The 16634-nt window shown below is 44.8% G+C and overlaps 1 protein-coding gene across 1 annotated transcript in view; it reads right to left on the reverse strand.

Annotated features, from left to right (window-relative positions):
* Positions 1-16634, reverse strand: part of LOC109384884 (guanylate cyclase 2G-like) — a 49698-nt gene that overhangs the window by 5911 nt on the left and 27153 nt on the right. The window contains 9 exon segments of the mRNA XM_019646567.1: positions 1145-1250; positions 2501-2592; positions 4106-4204; positions 5346-5520; positions 6753-6945; positions 7855-7995; positions 9385-9562; positions 13574-13729; positions 15096-15264. Coding sequence (XP_019502112.1) covers positions 1146-1250; positions 2501-2592; positions 4106-4204; positions 5346-5520; positions 6753-6945; positions 7855-7995; positions 9385-9562; positions 13574-13729; positions 15096-15264 — 1308 coding nt within the window. The 3' untranslated portion in view covers position 1145.

Consider the following 16634-nt stretch of genomic DNA (forward strand, 5'->3'; position numbering starts at 1 on the left):
ACCCACCGAAAGGTAGTTTATTTCCCTATACAGAGCTCAAAACTATCCCCACAAAGGCAGCTCAGTGGTCCAGCAAGAAAGAAAACCTTCCCAGTCCCAGTGGTTTTCCCTTCTTCAGTCACGGGGCATTGAATAGGAAAAGGTCTCAAATATGATACATAATTCAAATTGGTCTGCCATACTCAGGAGCAGCTACATGGAAGATAAACTGGATGTGAGGGGTTGCAAGGGATAAAAAAAGGGAGTTCTATAAATGCATGAGTGGTTCAGTAAGTCTATTACAAGAACCACTGAATAAAACAACTTGGAATCCTATTCTTAGTGTAAAAGGGAAAATATTCGTAGCAGAATGGATGAGCTCATCTTTGTCTGCTGGAGATTACCCAAAAAATTAAAACACATCATAAATGAATGAAAATTGCTACTTAAAAGTCAAGCCTCGATTGCATCCTTTGCTCTGTGGATCGGAAAGAAAGTAAGCAATAAATTGAAAATGGGACATAATCCATTTGGAAGCTACAGGACATTCGGACCTCTAGACCAGGCCTGCCAGCGACTAGCTGCAGGGGTCCTGTCTGCTTACAGTGGCCTAGTCCTACTGGATTTCAGGGATCGCTCACACCTCAGGTACAACATTATCCCCCTGAAAACATTCCTGACATGCATTCTGTATGGGCTCTTCTCTTCTTGCAGGCTGAGCAACTGATAAGGAAAATAAGTAGGAAACGTTAGGAAGCAGCCACCTTGCAAAGCGAAGCAGGACAGGGCCGGGCTTGTGGGTGGCCCCTGACTCCCCTCTCCAGCTTTCCTTCCTCCCGGAATGAAACTGGGTTCACCGCAAAGCCACAAGGTAAGGAGCCGGAAGTATCCGGCAGCTAGAGCAGGCTCACTGCAGGCCTGGGAGCAACAGCCCAACCCCGGTCCCCCAGGAAATGAGTTCACTATATCCAGCTCATCCAACTCCATGTTTGCTCCAGCCCCCAGATCTCGCTGGGTCTAGATTAGGAGGAGGAGGCCAACTAGATGGCTCCCCCTCCTGGGAGACCGACTCAATATCCCGGGATGGCACCCTGAAAAGGGTATGTTTAGTGCACCTCACAGACTTTCTTGGGACCCCACAAACATCTGTATGGAAAATACTCGCCTCAGAAGATCTCTGGGAGTTCAGTTTCTTCCTCAGTAAATTCGGGCAGTGGAATAGTGCAGCCTTCGTTGCCTTTCAGCCAGAAAGTTGTCTGTTCTCCTTTCCTCTAAGGGAAGCAAAGCGGACCGCAGGTGAGGCAGTGGATGAGGCGGCCTGTGAAGTGAGGCCGCGGAGCAGACAACTCGGGCCTCCCTTGCCTGCTTACTGAGGGTATTGTTTGTAGCCAGAACTGCTACTGGGCAGGAGTTGCTTCAGTGAGGGGAAGGCCTCGTTATGAATGGAATCTTAATGATTTCCGGGCTTTGTTTATAAGACCAGATGGACAGTAAGTGACAGCCTAGATGGTGAGGGCCAGTGGGGGCTAAAGTCTGTTGCAAAGAAAATCTTAAAAAAATAAGAAGAAATACTCCTGAGCTCTTACCCTGAGTAGGGCCCCAGGCGAAGCGCCTCACACACATTTCGTCCTTGCATCCACCTCCTGAGAGCGGGGTTATCACTCTTCCCGTTTCAGCCAGGATAAAACCAAGCCGCCAAATCAGACAGCGAAGAAGTAGGAACAGGATTCAAATCTAGGCCTACACTGCTGCCTTCTAGAAAAAGCTTTCTCTTCCTGGAAGTCAGCTGATGAAATACAGTACCACGACCAGGCTCAGCAAACTGGGGAGCAGACGCCACCCTGTTCCCTCTCAGCTCTTTCCCTGGACCCCCAACCCACCCAAACACCCAGTGTCATAGTAACCACCCACCACGCCCACTGTGAACATCTCCAAGATTTTCTTGAGAACATCTCAAGGGAGCATCCTGTCCCCAGAAAGGGCGATGTGTATCAGGAAGATAAGACTGTCTCATGATACATTTCAGGGACAGACTGAAGGCCAGGGTGGAGGGGAAGGCAGAGGGAAAAGGAAGAGATATTTAAATGTACAGAGATGAGGTCCTAATCCCCCCAAACCAATAGCTTTCTGTGCCCTCGACCTGGGCACTTTAGACTTGGGAGAAGGGACATAGAGGAAATGTGGGCACTATAATTTCTGGGCTCGCCTTGTGTAGAAGACTAGACTGCGGTGTCCAAGCAGAAACCAGGAGACCACGTGTGGCAGAGAAAGGAGGCATCCCACAGGGGCTGGTCCAGGTAGGAGACAAGTTCTTTCCTATCACAGATTCCAGGTTCGACCACTTGAGAGAACAGGATAATCCTCTCTGAAGGAAGAAGATCTGGCAGTCGTGAGCGCCTCCACGTGGACCTTAGGGGTCTCCGCGCACCATGGCGCGAAGATTCACTCAGCCCGTCCAGTCCCGCCACATCTCCATCAGAGACCCAAATGGGGCAGGTGGGCACAGTCGGCCTGGTCTTACCTTGACTGGAATGGTGCCTCTCTTTTGCAAATCATACCCTCCCAATGCCAGCAGGGCGCCTGCGGTGCTCCGAGAGACATGAATCTGGAGAGCTGCCATAAACCAGGGATTGCCTTGTTATTGCCTTGGTTCTGACTCCGATATGGGTGTCAGTGGGGCGGGGACTGCTGCGGAGAGGGAATGCTATGCTGCTCAAATTCTCAGCCTGCCAGCACCTCTTATTAAGCAAATCACAGATAACTTCTCTGAAGTCTGGGACATGCACTGGGACCCCCAACCATCCGGGCATTGCTCAGACACTGCTGGGTGCTGCTCAAGCTTTAGTATGTTCCGGTTTAGAACCGAAAACAGAACTGACTCCATATGCAAGTGGGCACTCCCCGTGGATGGAGGTGAGCTGGGTTCCGCAGGCTTCCTGGGATGGTGCCAGAGCTGGGACATACCATTGAAAATGTTGTTTGTGACCAGAAGTGCAACTAGAGTCGGGTTTAGAGCCTACATCAGCCTTTCCACTTTCCAAATCGATCCTTAAACTCTTTACTTATATGGGGCCAGCCGAGTGGTTAAGAGCTGGCTTGGGACGCCAGAGGGCCCAGGTTTGGATCCCACATATGAGGGCCAGTGACACTGCCCTCTGCAGCTAAGATGCTGAACAACAGCTCAACTTGGAGCTGGGCTGCCATGAGTCGCCGGCGACAGCGTTAGGCTGCAACCCCTGCTGCAGTGGGTTGTCATGGGCTACCATGTGTAGCCAACAGCCAGTGTGAGCGGCCAGCAGCCGCAGTGAGCGGACGTCCAGAAACCGGCGACTGATCTGCCTCGCCAGGGAAGAGCACAATGATGGTGCCAACTTGGGCCAGTGAAGCAACGTCCTCCACAACTAGACTGAAGAACAAAAGGACAGCAACTTGTCTGTTCCCCTTCCCCCAATTCCCCAGCACTGTTCCCATCCCCCAACTCCCCAATTAAAAAAAATATCTTTACTTATAAGCTAAAAGAGAGGTTTTATCAATGCAATCAAATTGCTGTAAAGTAAAAAAAGATGATGTCCCTCAGAGTTCCTGGCCATAGATTTATTCTGCATCACCAAAACTATACGTCAGAGATAGGCAAATTACCACCTACAGACCAAATCCAGCCCACCACCTGTGTTTGCAAATAAAGTTTTATTGGAACTTGGCCATGCCCATCATTTTCATATTGTAAAAGACCCCTTTCACACACAACAGCAGTTAAGTAGTTGCAACGGAAACTATGACCCCTAAAGCTTAAAATATTTACTGTATGGCCCTGTACAGGAAAAGCTTGCTGACTGCTGCTCTTCATTTAAATTATCTTATCACATGTGTGCCTGACTGCTTAAAATGGATAGTCTTGGAAGGAGGCAGTCATGTGTGTTTACATGGCTCCACAGAGAGGACAGTGCAAAGCCCCATCTGCAAAGCTTGTGATCAGCATTGTCTGAAGTGGATAATGATCTTATCCTCCAAATGGAAACCAGTACACAAAATGCAAATGAGTCTTCTAAAAATACCCGCCAGTTAAAGATAGAGGACTGGAGGGAGGGCGATATTGTGTTTGCAAAGTGCTGGAAATGATACCCACGCAAACTGCTGCTTTCCATTCTGGATGCCATGTTCATAGTGTCTCCAAACAGACAATACCTGGGCATGGTAATTCCCACTACGCCAGCCACCACAGGACCTACAAAAGGAAGAACCGATGCGCATGACCAGCCTGCATTGCCCAAGGGCTGTTCTCCGTGATGCACATCAAGTCAACAAATGCAATTCAATAAATATTTGTTAAGTGCCCTCTTGGGGGCAAAGCATGGCAGTAGATCTTAGGGTTTACAAAGAAGGCAAACTACAAAACCCACAGACTTCTGGTGGGGAGCATCAGAGTCAATTGTTATGGATGTTTGTGTGTCCCCTCCAAATTCACATGTTGAAGCACTAATCCTCAATATGATGGTATTAGAAGGTGGGGCCTTTAGGAGGCAATTCGATTTAGATGAGTTCATGGGAGTTGGGCCCTTATGCCCCGAATTGTGCCCATATAAGAGGACGAGACACTAGAGCTCTCTCTCTTTCTCAGCCACATGAACACACAGCCCTAAGGCGGCCATCTGCAAACTGGAAGTGGCCCTCGCCAGAACCTGACCATGCTGGAACCCTGATCTTAGACTTCCCAGCCTCCAGAAGTGTGAGAAAGTAAACTGCTGGTTAAGCCTTCCAGTCTCTTGTATTTTGTTACAACAACTGGGCTGACTAAGACACATGAATGACAATGTTATTCATGTACTGAAGACGTAAACAAAGCAACAGTGGCACACAGAGGGGAGCGATTCATTCAGATGGGGGTTAGAATTTATTGTCATTAAGCCATGGGGGATAGGTAGGAAGGAGCATGTCTGGCTACTGAATTTGCAGGGCCCAGTCTAAAATGAAAATAAGGGACCCCCTCATCTACAAAATATTAAGAATTTCAAGACAGTGACAAAAGAGCATTAAACCAAGTGCAGGTCACTTCTGCACAAGTAACATGGCCAAGAGTTTGACAAGGACAGAACAGATCAAAGGGCATTTGATGCAGAGGCTTAGAGGGAAAGCAGCCCAGTATAACTGTCCTGGTTTTGGCCTCTTCCTCACTTGTGGTTCAAAGACTTGGAGTCTTTGTGTGCCTTTGCTGGTACCAAGCAATCTGGCTAACTAGAAATTCCCATGCAAAGACAGTTCAACCCTTTACAATATTTCCTTCATATGTTAGCATTTTGTTTCAGAGTTCCTAAAGGCCTAGGACCTAGAACTTGAATTTAAAACTACCTGCCATCAGTGCTGCCTACCTGTGTGGAGGCCAATCCGTAGCTTGAGCTTCTCCTGAGGCATGTGACCAATCTGGAAGTGGATGGTGGCACTGAGGAAATGTAAGGACATGGTGGCGATCTCATGCACGTGCTGGGTCCCGTTGCGAATGGGCAGTCCACTAGCCACCATGTATGTGTCTCCAATGGTTTCAACCTGAAAGTAAAGCAACAAGGTGACCTAGTGTTCTCCAAAAGGGTGGGGGTGGATCAGAGACCAAGGCCCTTCATTACTGAGCCCTGCTTTGAGGCCCTATACTTTGAAGAGTCACATCCCCTGACCTCACTCTCTCCAAGTTCCAGCATTTCTTCAAGTTTACTCTCGTCTTGGTTCTTCCACAAAGCCTTCCTTCCCTGAGCCCTCCGCACCACAGTCACTGCTTCCTCATCTGAAATCTGATAGTGGTGGTGATGCTATTTTGACAACCGAAGTTCAAATCCAGTTAGGCAGCATGTACTGATGGGGCAAATCTTGAAGGATCATATGGCGCCATCAAGTGGAATCCATGTTTCCCAACCTGAAATGTTCTCCCTCCACCCAAGGGCTCTTGAACAGAGGCAACATCTTTGGGGAATGTTGGGGGATAACCATTGAGGACATGTGACCGAGGCTCACGCCACACTGTCCCCCAAATTTCCGTGGCCCCAGGGCCACAGACAGAGCCCTGGAATCATGGTCAGAGCTGGTGCACTGCGGCTGCCCAGCAGGCAGGTGTGAACATGGGCACCCTGGTATCATGATCCGAGCCCATCTGGAGAGTCAGAAAACACACCAAGTGGCCATCGTCACCACTACCTGAATGAGCTGATTTATCAGTTTCTGTTATCCTCCCCCAGTCACTTTTACCCCGGTGACCCTGTTCATACATCCCCAGAGTGGCACTGGGCAAGCCGTTGTCTCCCCCTTAGCCGCAAGTCTGATAGTCTAAACTTGGGAGGCGATGTTCCCCTGAATGGCTAAGGATCACGGTATCAGAAGTGAAACTCACACAAGAGCCAACCTTTAAAGAAGAGTAAATATGAGACTCTCTAAATCTGAAGGAAATATTCAGGAGGGAACTGAAGGAAACAGCCAGTAGAAGGCCAATGCCTCTTTTAAAGACACATTTACCGTAAGATAAAAAATGCGTTTACGGTAAGATAAAATCGTGGAAGGAAACAGAGGGAACAACTGATACTTCTTGATAAGTACATACATCTGTGGTGAATCGAGCCCTTTTTTTAAGAAAACAAGCAGGAATAAAATATTGAGTTTCTGCCATGAATTGAGATAGATAAACTGCCTCCGTCCTGCCTGACGTCTAGGGCCGGGTTCATCCTCACTCACGCCCAGGGCACAGCGGACCAGGAACACGTGTTCCCTCACGACCCAGGGGCCAGGGGCCTCACCTTATACACATCGTAAGTTTCAGTGATGTGGTCGAATACACTGTACAGATCATTGAGGAGCTTTACAACTTGCAAGGGGGAGCTGAGAGAACAGAGTTTTGTGAATTCAACAATGTCAGAGAAAAAGATGGTCACGGACTCAAAACGTTCTAGTTCCACGGACCTTCCAGCTATGAGCTGTTCTCCAATGAAGCTGAAACCAGAGAAAAGGAGTATTTTTGAACAGTGTCATATTCATCTTGTCTCCTACAGCCCTCAACAAGGCCTCCCTGGTAGATCCTTTTGCTTCAGTGGGTGAGGTTAACAGTTAACAAAATCCATTATCTGGAGGGAATTTTTTTAACACCCATTTCTCCACCTGCATTTTCTCTAAAGAGAGATTTTAATCGGTGGTTATAAATTGGGGGCAGGGAGAGTAGCAGGTCACATAAGTGTCTTTACAAAAAGATTTTCTCCCAGAGGGCATTTCATTTTCCCCCATTGGTTATTAGTGTTTGATTATAAAGACTCGGTCTGCAGATGTGGAAGCAAATATAGGCATTCACTGATCCATAAGTCAATATTTTTGCTTCAATCAACCAATCTCACATTAACACATTCAAATCCCCAACCCCGTTTCTTTTCTCAAGGTACATAGGAAGAGTGCAAATATTTTAACAGCAGATGCTTCTGCCAAGTGTTTAGAGAGTGCACAGATGAGAATAGAGCTAAAAAGGAAGCAACTTTTGAATCTAAAGTCATGGGTACATATTGTATTATGTAAAGGTTTTGGGTGTACAATCTGAAATACTGGGAAGTTAGCAATTAACCAGACTCATGGAACTAGAGCGCCATCTGGTGGTCGCTCTCCTGTTGCTGCATCCACCATCTTCCATGTAAAAGACCTACACTTTCTGTTCCTATGGATTCAAGGGCCTTTGCCTCTATCTCCCTTTACAGGGTGTACCAAATTACACGCAAAATGCTTGTCCATTTTAGGAGAACCTGATGTCCTCTTAGGAAAAGAACAAAGAAAATACGCTCTCTATAGGGGGCCTCTTAGATGGTGATGATGTTGCTTCCTGGGTTCCTTTGTCAAGGTCCCCCAAGGGCTCTGGAATACCTGGGCAGAACTGTGGACAGAAGCTTATCCACCTTCCTCTTCTCTGCCATCAGCTGGTTGGTTCTCTCCTCCACCACCTCCTCCAAGTGATTGGTGTATACTTCCAGTTTGCTCACCATACTGTCTAGTATGCTAACGTGGCTTTAAAGGAACACACACATTAATGTCTTTTTCCAAGAACTTTAGGGTCACAGTAGAACACCACTTCCAGCTGTACATTCCAAGAAAACATGTCTTGCCCTGAAGGTTTCCTACTTGAGGCTTGCCAACAGGACCTCAGTGAAATGACAATGACAGTGAGGCCACGTGGCAGGACAGACAGAGCCCGCTCTTCACCAGCTCTGTGACCTTCAGCTGCACCCTGTATTCCTCTGAACCTCAGTTTCTGCATTTGGAAAATGAGGATAATAATACATACCTTGCAGGGTTGTTCTCTAAGGAGTCAGGGGGATAATGAGTACAAAGTACCTAGAGCCATGTCTGGAACCCAGCGGGTACTCCACCAATGGTGGCCTTCACTGCCCTCCCCCATTCCCCAGCATGCCATTGTCATGGCCAATCAAACGTGGACATTTTAGGACAGGTCACGCTTTTCTTTTCAGATGACCACACCAAATGTTTTCTTTTCAAAGGAAAGATATAACGGGCACTTCGAGAGCCTGTAGGCTCTTGTTTTAAAATGGTTTTTGGAGAAAATCATTTAAATTCCTCATTTCTCAGATGAGGAAACTGACGCTCACATGGGAAATAAACTTGCCTTAACATTGGAGAGCACATTTTCTGAGTAAAAAGCCATGACATAACTGACCTGAGACATACCATTTAGAAATATTTTGCAATGGAAAATGTAGACTACAGGACTGCTGTGTTAAAAATGCATGGTGAAATGGCCAAATTAGGAGTAGACACCTGACTCCCAGCACAGGGCTCCGTCTATCAACTCAAGCTACTTCTAACATGGCTGTGCCTTCATATGTTCAATGTGACAAAAGATGATAAAATTATCCTGATTCGAAGCAAGTTACTATTGAGAAAATTGTTTGAGAGGCGTGAATAATTTAAGTCAATAACCTACTTTAAGGTTGGTGAGTAATTTTTTTTTTTTAATCACATAGTTCAACCCCAATTGATTCTAAAGCCATGTCACATGTCCCTGGGACAGAGGACCTTGATTGATTAGTGATTTCTGGAATGGACAAAGGAGGGCAATGGAAGTACAAATGCCTGATCCATTTTTGTAACTTTTATGAAATAAAGGGAGGCTTTATCACTCCACTTTGACCAGAGTGTAGCACAGTGCTTTGCATGTGGTAGGCATCAAGTGTGCATATGATGAAGGAAGGAAGGAAGGAAGGAAGGGAGGGAGGGAGGAAAGAAGGGAGGAAGGATTGTATGGAAGAAAGAAAGAAAGAATGAATGAATGAATGAATGAAGCAAGTAAGCCACACAGAACCAACCACAGCCATGTAGTTTTAAAATTCTAATGGTTAAATGCTTAGGGGAAAATGTCTGTTTGCACACCTAACTCACCCTTTGGGACTGGCTTCCCGTAAAATTTTCTTGATGGAAGGGAATGTGGGTCTTTTCTCTGGAGATTCATCCCAACAGGCTCTTACTAGGACCACGACCTTTTCATTGCCTTTCTCCTCTGACAGGGAAGGTCGAAGTGGAACTGATGCTGTGGGGTCTCTGATTCGGCTGATGATTTCTGAAATTCATTTTGGGTTTAGATAGACAAAGCTCTGAACTTTGTGTTATTTCGCATACCTTACTTTAAATAGATATGCTCTTAAATTTGTAAACTGAGCTTCCAAGTGAATTGAAAAGATCAGAATTTCAGAGACATCTGAATATTTTACAAGAAATATTCCGAATCCTTCTGGGAAAATGAAGAATCTTAATGTAAATCATACAAGTATCTCCTGATTAATCTGTTTTTAGATTAAGCTTTTTTTCTAATAGAAGCTTTTGAAGCATATATCTATATGATTTCAGAATGGTATAAGCATTTGCTATTAGAAATCCCCAAAGTGTGCTTTATACAATTTTGCATCCCATATAATATGTTACATAAAAGATATTTTAATAAATAATAAATGTTACCACCATGTTCTGCTTATGTATACAACTTTGTAAACCTACTTTTTTTCACTTCCTCATTGGCCTCTATCAAAATGTATTAAATATTCTGCTTACCTAGGCTTTGTAAAGGGAACATTTTGAGAACAATGTACACATGTATAAAAATACTGTAGGTTCAACAACATGGATGAATCTTAAATATATCTAAGTATAAGAAGCCAGTCTGTGATTCTGTTTATGTGATATTCTGGAAAAGGCAAAATTATAAAGACAGAAAACAGACCAGAGGCTGCCAGGAGTTTGGGGGAGGAAAGAAGTTTGAATAGGTGAAGGACCAGGATGTTTTTAGGGTGATAAAACTATTCTATATGATGCTGTAATGGTGGATACATGACATTATCTATTTGCCATGGAGTTTTACCACAGAAAGCATGAACCTTAAAGAATGCTAATTTTTAAAAATATCAGTTGGGAGATTGGATGACCCTAAGATAGGATGCAGCCTTATGACAAAAGAATCTAACTATGTTGTATGACATAACCTCACTGAAGGCAGTCGGGGGCTGCTGACTTAACTTCTGAAATGAACAGAGACAATAAGACTAAATACAAAAGGAACTATTCATAATTACTATATTCTAGCTGGTGAGATTGCTTCTCCCAGAGGTACAGATCAACAACCCTGAAAGTACTTCACACCTATACTAGGATTGAACAAGTAAGTGAATGGATAGCAGGAACCAGGGTCTAACTGTCGGGAAGCGATAGGGGGAGACTAGAATAAATAATCCAAGTGGTAATGACATTGGAGATGTCAGTATGAGCTCATGTTTAGCTTCATAGAAATACAGATGGGTAGATATAGATATATGTATACATACCGATTAGTATGCACACACACGTTTCCTTGTGCATCAGAATCACCTGGGGGAGGAGGGCTTATTTAAAACATACATTCTGGACCCCCCTGCAGTTTTCAATTCAGAAGTTCTGGACCAGGGCCTAAAAATTTGTATTTCTAACAAGTTCCCAGGTGATACAGTCGTTGCTGGTCCGGGGACCACACTAGACCAGTGCTTCTCAAACTGTGGTCTTCACCATCACCTGGGGACTTGACAGAAATGCAAATACCCAACCCCCACCACAACTCCCCCTCCCCCACACAGATCTACTGAGTCAGAAACTCTGAGGGTGGGACCCAGCTGTTTTAACAAACCTGGCAATTCTGATGCCCGCTAACATTTGAGATCCACTGGTCTAGTATGCACAGAGAATTGATATTGATCCAGTTCCCTGCGCCAGGATTGTTTGTAGAACAGTGTGAGAAGTTGATGGAAAAAATTAGGTACACATTGCATTTTTCCTGGTTGCAGTCCCATGTACACATAGTCCCAGGTGGCTGGCTGTCATTTAACTGTGAGCAGAGGATTACAATGAGGGGGAAATAGACCGATTGTCCTCTGTCTTCTCATCCCCACCCCAGCAGGCACAATTAGATGGCAGCTGAGCTGAGCAAGTTAGGGGGGGCTCCTGCCTGGGCTTGGTTGGGAAGATCTGTGTAGCTGCTTGGTTCCAAGGTCAGATGCACCTGGATTTTGGATTAACCTTTTTGGATTAGTCTCATCTCATCTTCATTTAGCCACAAATTAGAAATTGGAATCTGCTTTCAAAGCAACAACATACACTCAGAAAGGTTCTCGACTTGGAAAAGTCTCCAGGGAATGCACAATGATCTATAGATGAGATGTGAGATGGACCACTGGGGATTGGACTAGAAATGGTAGGCAAGGCAAAGAAAAAATTTTAAAAAAAAATCAAGAGAGAAAGGTAGGCTGGGTTTACACAGAAGCTCCTACACACACACACACACACACACACACACACACACACACACACCCTATCCTCTCTCCAGGATGATGGTTCTCAACCTGGGCTGCATATTAGCATCACCCAGGAGCTTTCAAAACCCTGATGCCAGGCAGGCATCAGAGTCTCTGAGGCTGAGATCCAGGCATCAGCAGTTTTTTGGTTTTTTGTTTTGTTTTGTTTGCTTCTGATCATTTTATTTTTCTGTTTTAAACTATTATTTTTTCATGTAAAAAATGCATTTTCTTTTCTAAAAATGTATCTTTTTATTGCAGAGTAACACTGTTAAAAACTTATAGTTACTTGTAATGCTTATACTGCTTAAAACAACTCCTAAGTATTTTTTAGAGCATGTTTTTAAAAAGGGAGCTAAAATAATTTACATTTTATCTCTGAGCATTTCAGACATTAGCAGTTTTTAAAGTTCTCCATGTAATTCCAATGTGCAGCCAAGGTGGAAAATAACAGTTCCAAGGGGTTACATTCTTCTAATCTTGATCAAATGGTGCTCCATTTCCTACTACAGTTCTCTAGTGGAATGTGTTAAGAGACAACCTAGCAAAGCACCAAAACAAAATGAAGCAAAAAAGCCTGAATATATCCTTTGTAAGTGGACAATTGGGCAGCATTTATTAAAAATGTAAATATATTTAAAATACACTTATCTCTTGATTTTCACGGACAGAAATCTATACTGAAGAAACATACACACATGTCCACAAAGATACAAGGCTGCTAATTGCCGCAGTTTGCAATAGCAAAAAATGGCAAACAGACCAAATGTGTTATCAATCTGTAATCCATGGCATGTTCTTACAATGAAAAATTGTGCGGTCCTTAAGAAATGAGGCAAACCTATATATGCAAATATGAGGTGAAAGCTCCTCAGGCAGAGGAAACATCATGTGCAAAGGCACTGGGGTGGGACTGAACAGAGTGGGCTATGGGAAATGGAATTAGGAAGTTGTAGTGGGCTGTAACAGAATTAGGAATGGTGGTCCCCAAAGAGATAGATCCATGTGCTGATCCTCAGAATCTGTGACGGTGACCTTATTTGGAATAAAAAAAATAAAATAAAATAAATCTTTGTAAAATAGAATTAAGAAACGTGGATCCAGGAGATCATCTAGGATTATCCACGTAGGCCCTCATCCAATGACAAATGTCCTTATGTGAGACAAACAGAAGAGATATTCAGAGGAGGAGGCAATGTGGTCACAAGCCCACAAAGGCTGGGAGGGGCAAAGAATGCATCTACCCTTGAGCTTCTAGAGAGAGCACAGCCCTCCTGAACCTTGATTTTGGATTTCTGGCCTCTGGAACTGTGAGAGAATAAATTTCTGTTGTTTCAAGCCAGGAGGTTTGTGATAATGTATTATGTCAGGCCTAAGACATGAACGTAGATGGTCACCGAGGCTAATTTAGAGGCCTCTGGTGGTCCTGTAGGCCCCTGGAAGGACTTAGCTTTCACTCCCCAAATGGGAAGCCAGGGGAGGGTGTGGTGTAGAGTAGCAACACTATCTGACTGGCCGTCTAACGGGGTCTGGCTGCTGGTATAGAATTAATTATGTAATTCTGAATTCCTTGATTTGTTTTAACCAAACTGCAATTGGTTTCTAATTTTTTTAAAAAATATAAATTTTAAAAAGAAAAAATAAGAATGAAATAAACTGCAAAGGAATAAACGTTTACTAAAACAATCAATAAAGCAAGCATTTAACAAGCTAACCCTGCTACCTAAAGCCTGCCAAGGAGACGCTCCCAGCTTTACCGTCCGGTGTCTCGCGGTGGTCGCCGAAAGGCCCGCTGTCTTGGTGACGGATCAGCTCTCTCATCAGAATGGCAAAGCTGTAAACGTCTGCCTTCGGGGTGCCTGACCATGGTGCCTCTGGGAGACACAGCAGCTCTGGGACCGTCCAGTAGAGCTCTGCAAAGCAACAAGACATGGAGAGAGAGAGCAGCCGGACAGAACCGGAAAGCCACCCCTTGTACCTCAGGGCAGCTCAGGAGGAATGAAAGCATCCAGCCCCTGAGAAGTCAGCCCTGATGGTTCCTGACTTACAAGGTAAATAGGGGTCCGTGGACATGAATATAGAGAAAAGAATCAGGAAGGACATGTGCTAACGTGTTAACGGGGGTTAACTCAGGGCTGTGCAATGACACGGGGTTTTCATTTTCCTTTTTCCTTCTGTACTGACTACATAGCAAAAACTTAATCATTTTAAAGTGTATAATTAATTCAGTGGCATTTAGTACATTCGCAATGTTGTGCAACCACCACCTCTACCTAAACATTTCCACCCCCCCAAAATAAAATCCCGTACCCATTAAGCAGTTTCTCCCTGTTGCCCTCTGTCCCCAGCCTCTGAGAACCACCAGTCTGCATTCTGTCTTTATAGATTTATCCATTTTGGATATTGTATATACCTCCACTTCTTTTTGCAGTGAGGTGTATAGGTTTATGTGATTATAGGTTATAATCATTAAAAGAAAATATATTGGAAGATGAGTAAGTGGGAATGGCTACTAGCAGGTTTTCAAAATTGTCCCCTTTGTGTTTTTCTGTAAGACATCATCTTATGCCACGTCACAGAAACTTCCCCACATGTCCTCAGCACAACTGCTGGCCACGTGCTGCTCCGCAGACAGGCGGTCAGGGCTGAGGGCACTGGGCTCCACAGGGCCCAGCTATGTAAGAGTGAGACTCATGAGTGCTCAGTTAGCTTTGGACACATAGGAACAAGCCTTGAGCCTCCATTTGCTCATATGAAAAGGAAGGCTGGACTCCAGGTGCCAGGTCTCATCCTGAGATGAGCATCGGAATCACTTGGGCACATTTAAAAAACCATGCAATGCCCAGACCCCATCGTCATGTACTCTGATTCAATTGATATGGGATAGGACCCAGTCAACTACATATTTTTATAAGCTTCTCAAGTGATACTGGGGCAAAGAGAGGACAGAGGACTGCTGAACTCTTCATTTTTAAAGTGCCTGGCAGATGGGCATTCTACCCTGAGAAGGTAGCAAGATGTGATGGGACACAGAGGACCACAGAGAAGGACAGCGACTTGCTTCAGGTCGTCCAGCTGAGCCAGGATGAGAACTAGTCTCCTAACTCAGACATCATGTGGACTCATGCCACCCACGGGGGTGAACAGAACAGCCACATGCTGTCAGCTCCAGAGGCAGCCCCACCTGCAGGCACCTGTGCACGTGGGCATCAGGAAACAGAGATGGAACCCCAGACCACTCTGCCAATAGCTCGTGGTGCAAGACCTGCTAGTGGTTACCTGATTGGTCCATCGTTTTCTCATTCTATGTTCTGTACGTCTGGCCATACTTGAGTTCCCACAGCCCAAACCCAGACAGCTTCACCTGCATCCGACCATCCACCAGGCAGTTGGAAGGCTTCAGGTTGCCATGGGACCCCAGAGGGCTCCTGTGGAGGAAGAGCATGCCCTGGGAGAGTGAAATGAGCAAAATGAATTAGCGCAGGTGCCGAAGGACACCACCAGAAGATGGACAGGAGCACAGATGCACAGACCTGGGGTCGGGGCTGTGCCCACCTCTACGTTCAAGAGCCACTGACACAGCACCTCACCCAAGGAATCAACCTGGACATGACACCCAAAAAGGAAAAAACAACTTCTGGCCTCTCTGTGTGGAGCCATGAAAGCAAGGCCAACTTAAGATAAATAGAGCCTAGTGGTCAGACTCCTGAGTTCCAATCCCAGCTCTACCACTAAGTAGCGGGCAAGTTACCTACCCCTATAAGCCTCATTTTTCTCATTAAATGAAGATCATAGTGATCCCTATCTCAGGGTGGCTGTAGAAATTAACTGTAGCATGCACGTGAGACATCAGACATGGTACATGACACAAAGTAAACATCCACTGTAAATTATAACGCAAATTTTGTGTAAATATGATAGAGAACATGTGCTTAATCAGAAAAGCTTGCTAAGGGAAGTGAATCAGAAAGGCAGTGATACAATAGCCAAGACATGGAAACAACCCAAGCGTCCCTCGATGGGTGACTGGATAAAGAAAATATCGTACATATATACAATGAAATACTACTCATCCATAAACATTGATGAAATATTACCATTTGCAACAACATGGATGGATCTTGAGAGTATCATGCTAAGTGAAATAAGTCAGACAGAAAAGGACAAGAACCATATGACTTCATTCATATGTGGGATATAAAACAGAAAGCAACAAATGAACCAACCAACCAAACACAACAGAATGGTGGTTACCAGAGGGGAAGGGGGGCAGGGAGAGGATGAAGAGGGTAAAGGAGGTCAACTATATGGTGACAGAGGAGGCTAGACTTTGGGTGGTGAACACGCAAGGCAACACACAGACAATGTATTATAAACTGTACACCTGCAACTTTTATAATGTTATTAACCAATGTTACCCCAATAAATTTAATTTTGAAAAAAAAAAGGCAGTGATAATTCTCATTCAACGAGGAGATGAGGGCAGAGAGGACCGGTCCTTCCAGGGGCAGAGAGGGGCTTGAAGAAAGTCCTAGAGTTGAGGAGGGAAACAATTATTTGGGAAGGACAGGTAATAGAAGAGATCAATTTGGAAAATTAGAACTGTCATATTTGAAACATGATTAGAGAAATAAATGTTTGTAGTTCTCTCATATTTCCAAGGGCAGACCTAGGAGTGGTGAAATGAAGATTTAGGGGAAAGGGCCAACTGCATTTCAGAAGCAAACCATTATAGTTTGGGAGATAGATGGACCCATTGTCTGCCACTTATTTTATTTTATTTTTTTATTTTTATTTTATTTTGTTTTTCATTTTTTT

The sequence above is a fragment of the Hipposideros armiger genome, unplaced genomic scaffold (assembly GCF_001890085.2).
Source record: "Hipposideros armiger isolate ML-2016 unplaced genomic scaffold, ASM189008v1 scaffold_105, whole genome shotgun sequence".
Taxonomy (NCBI): Eukaryota; Metazoa; Chordata; class Mammalia; order Chiroptera; family Hipposideridae; genus Hipposideros; species Hipposideros armiger.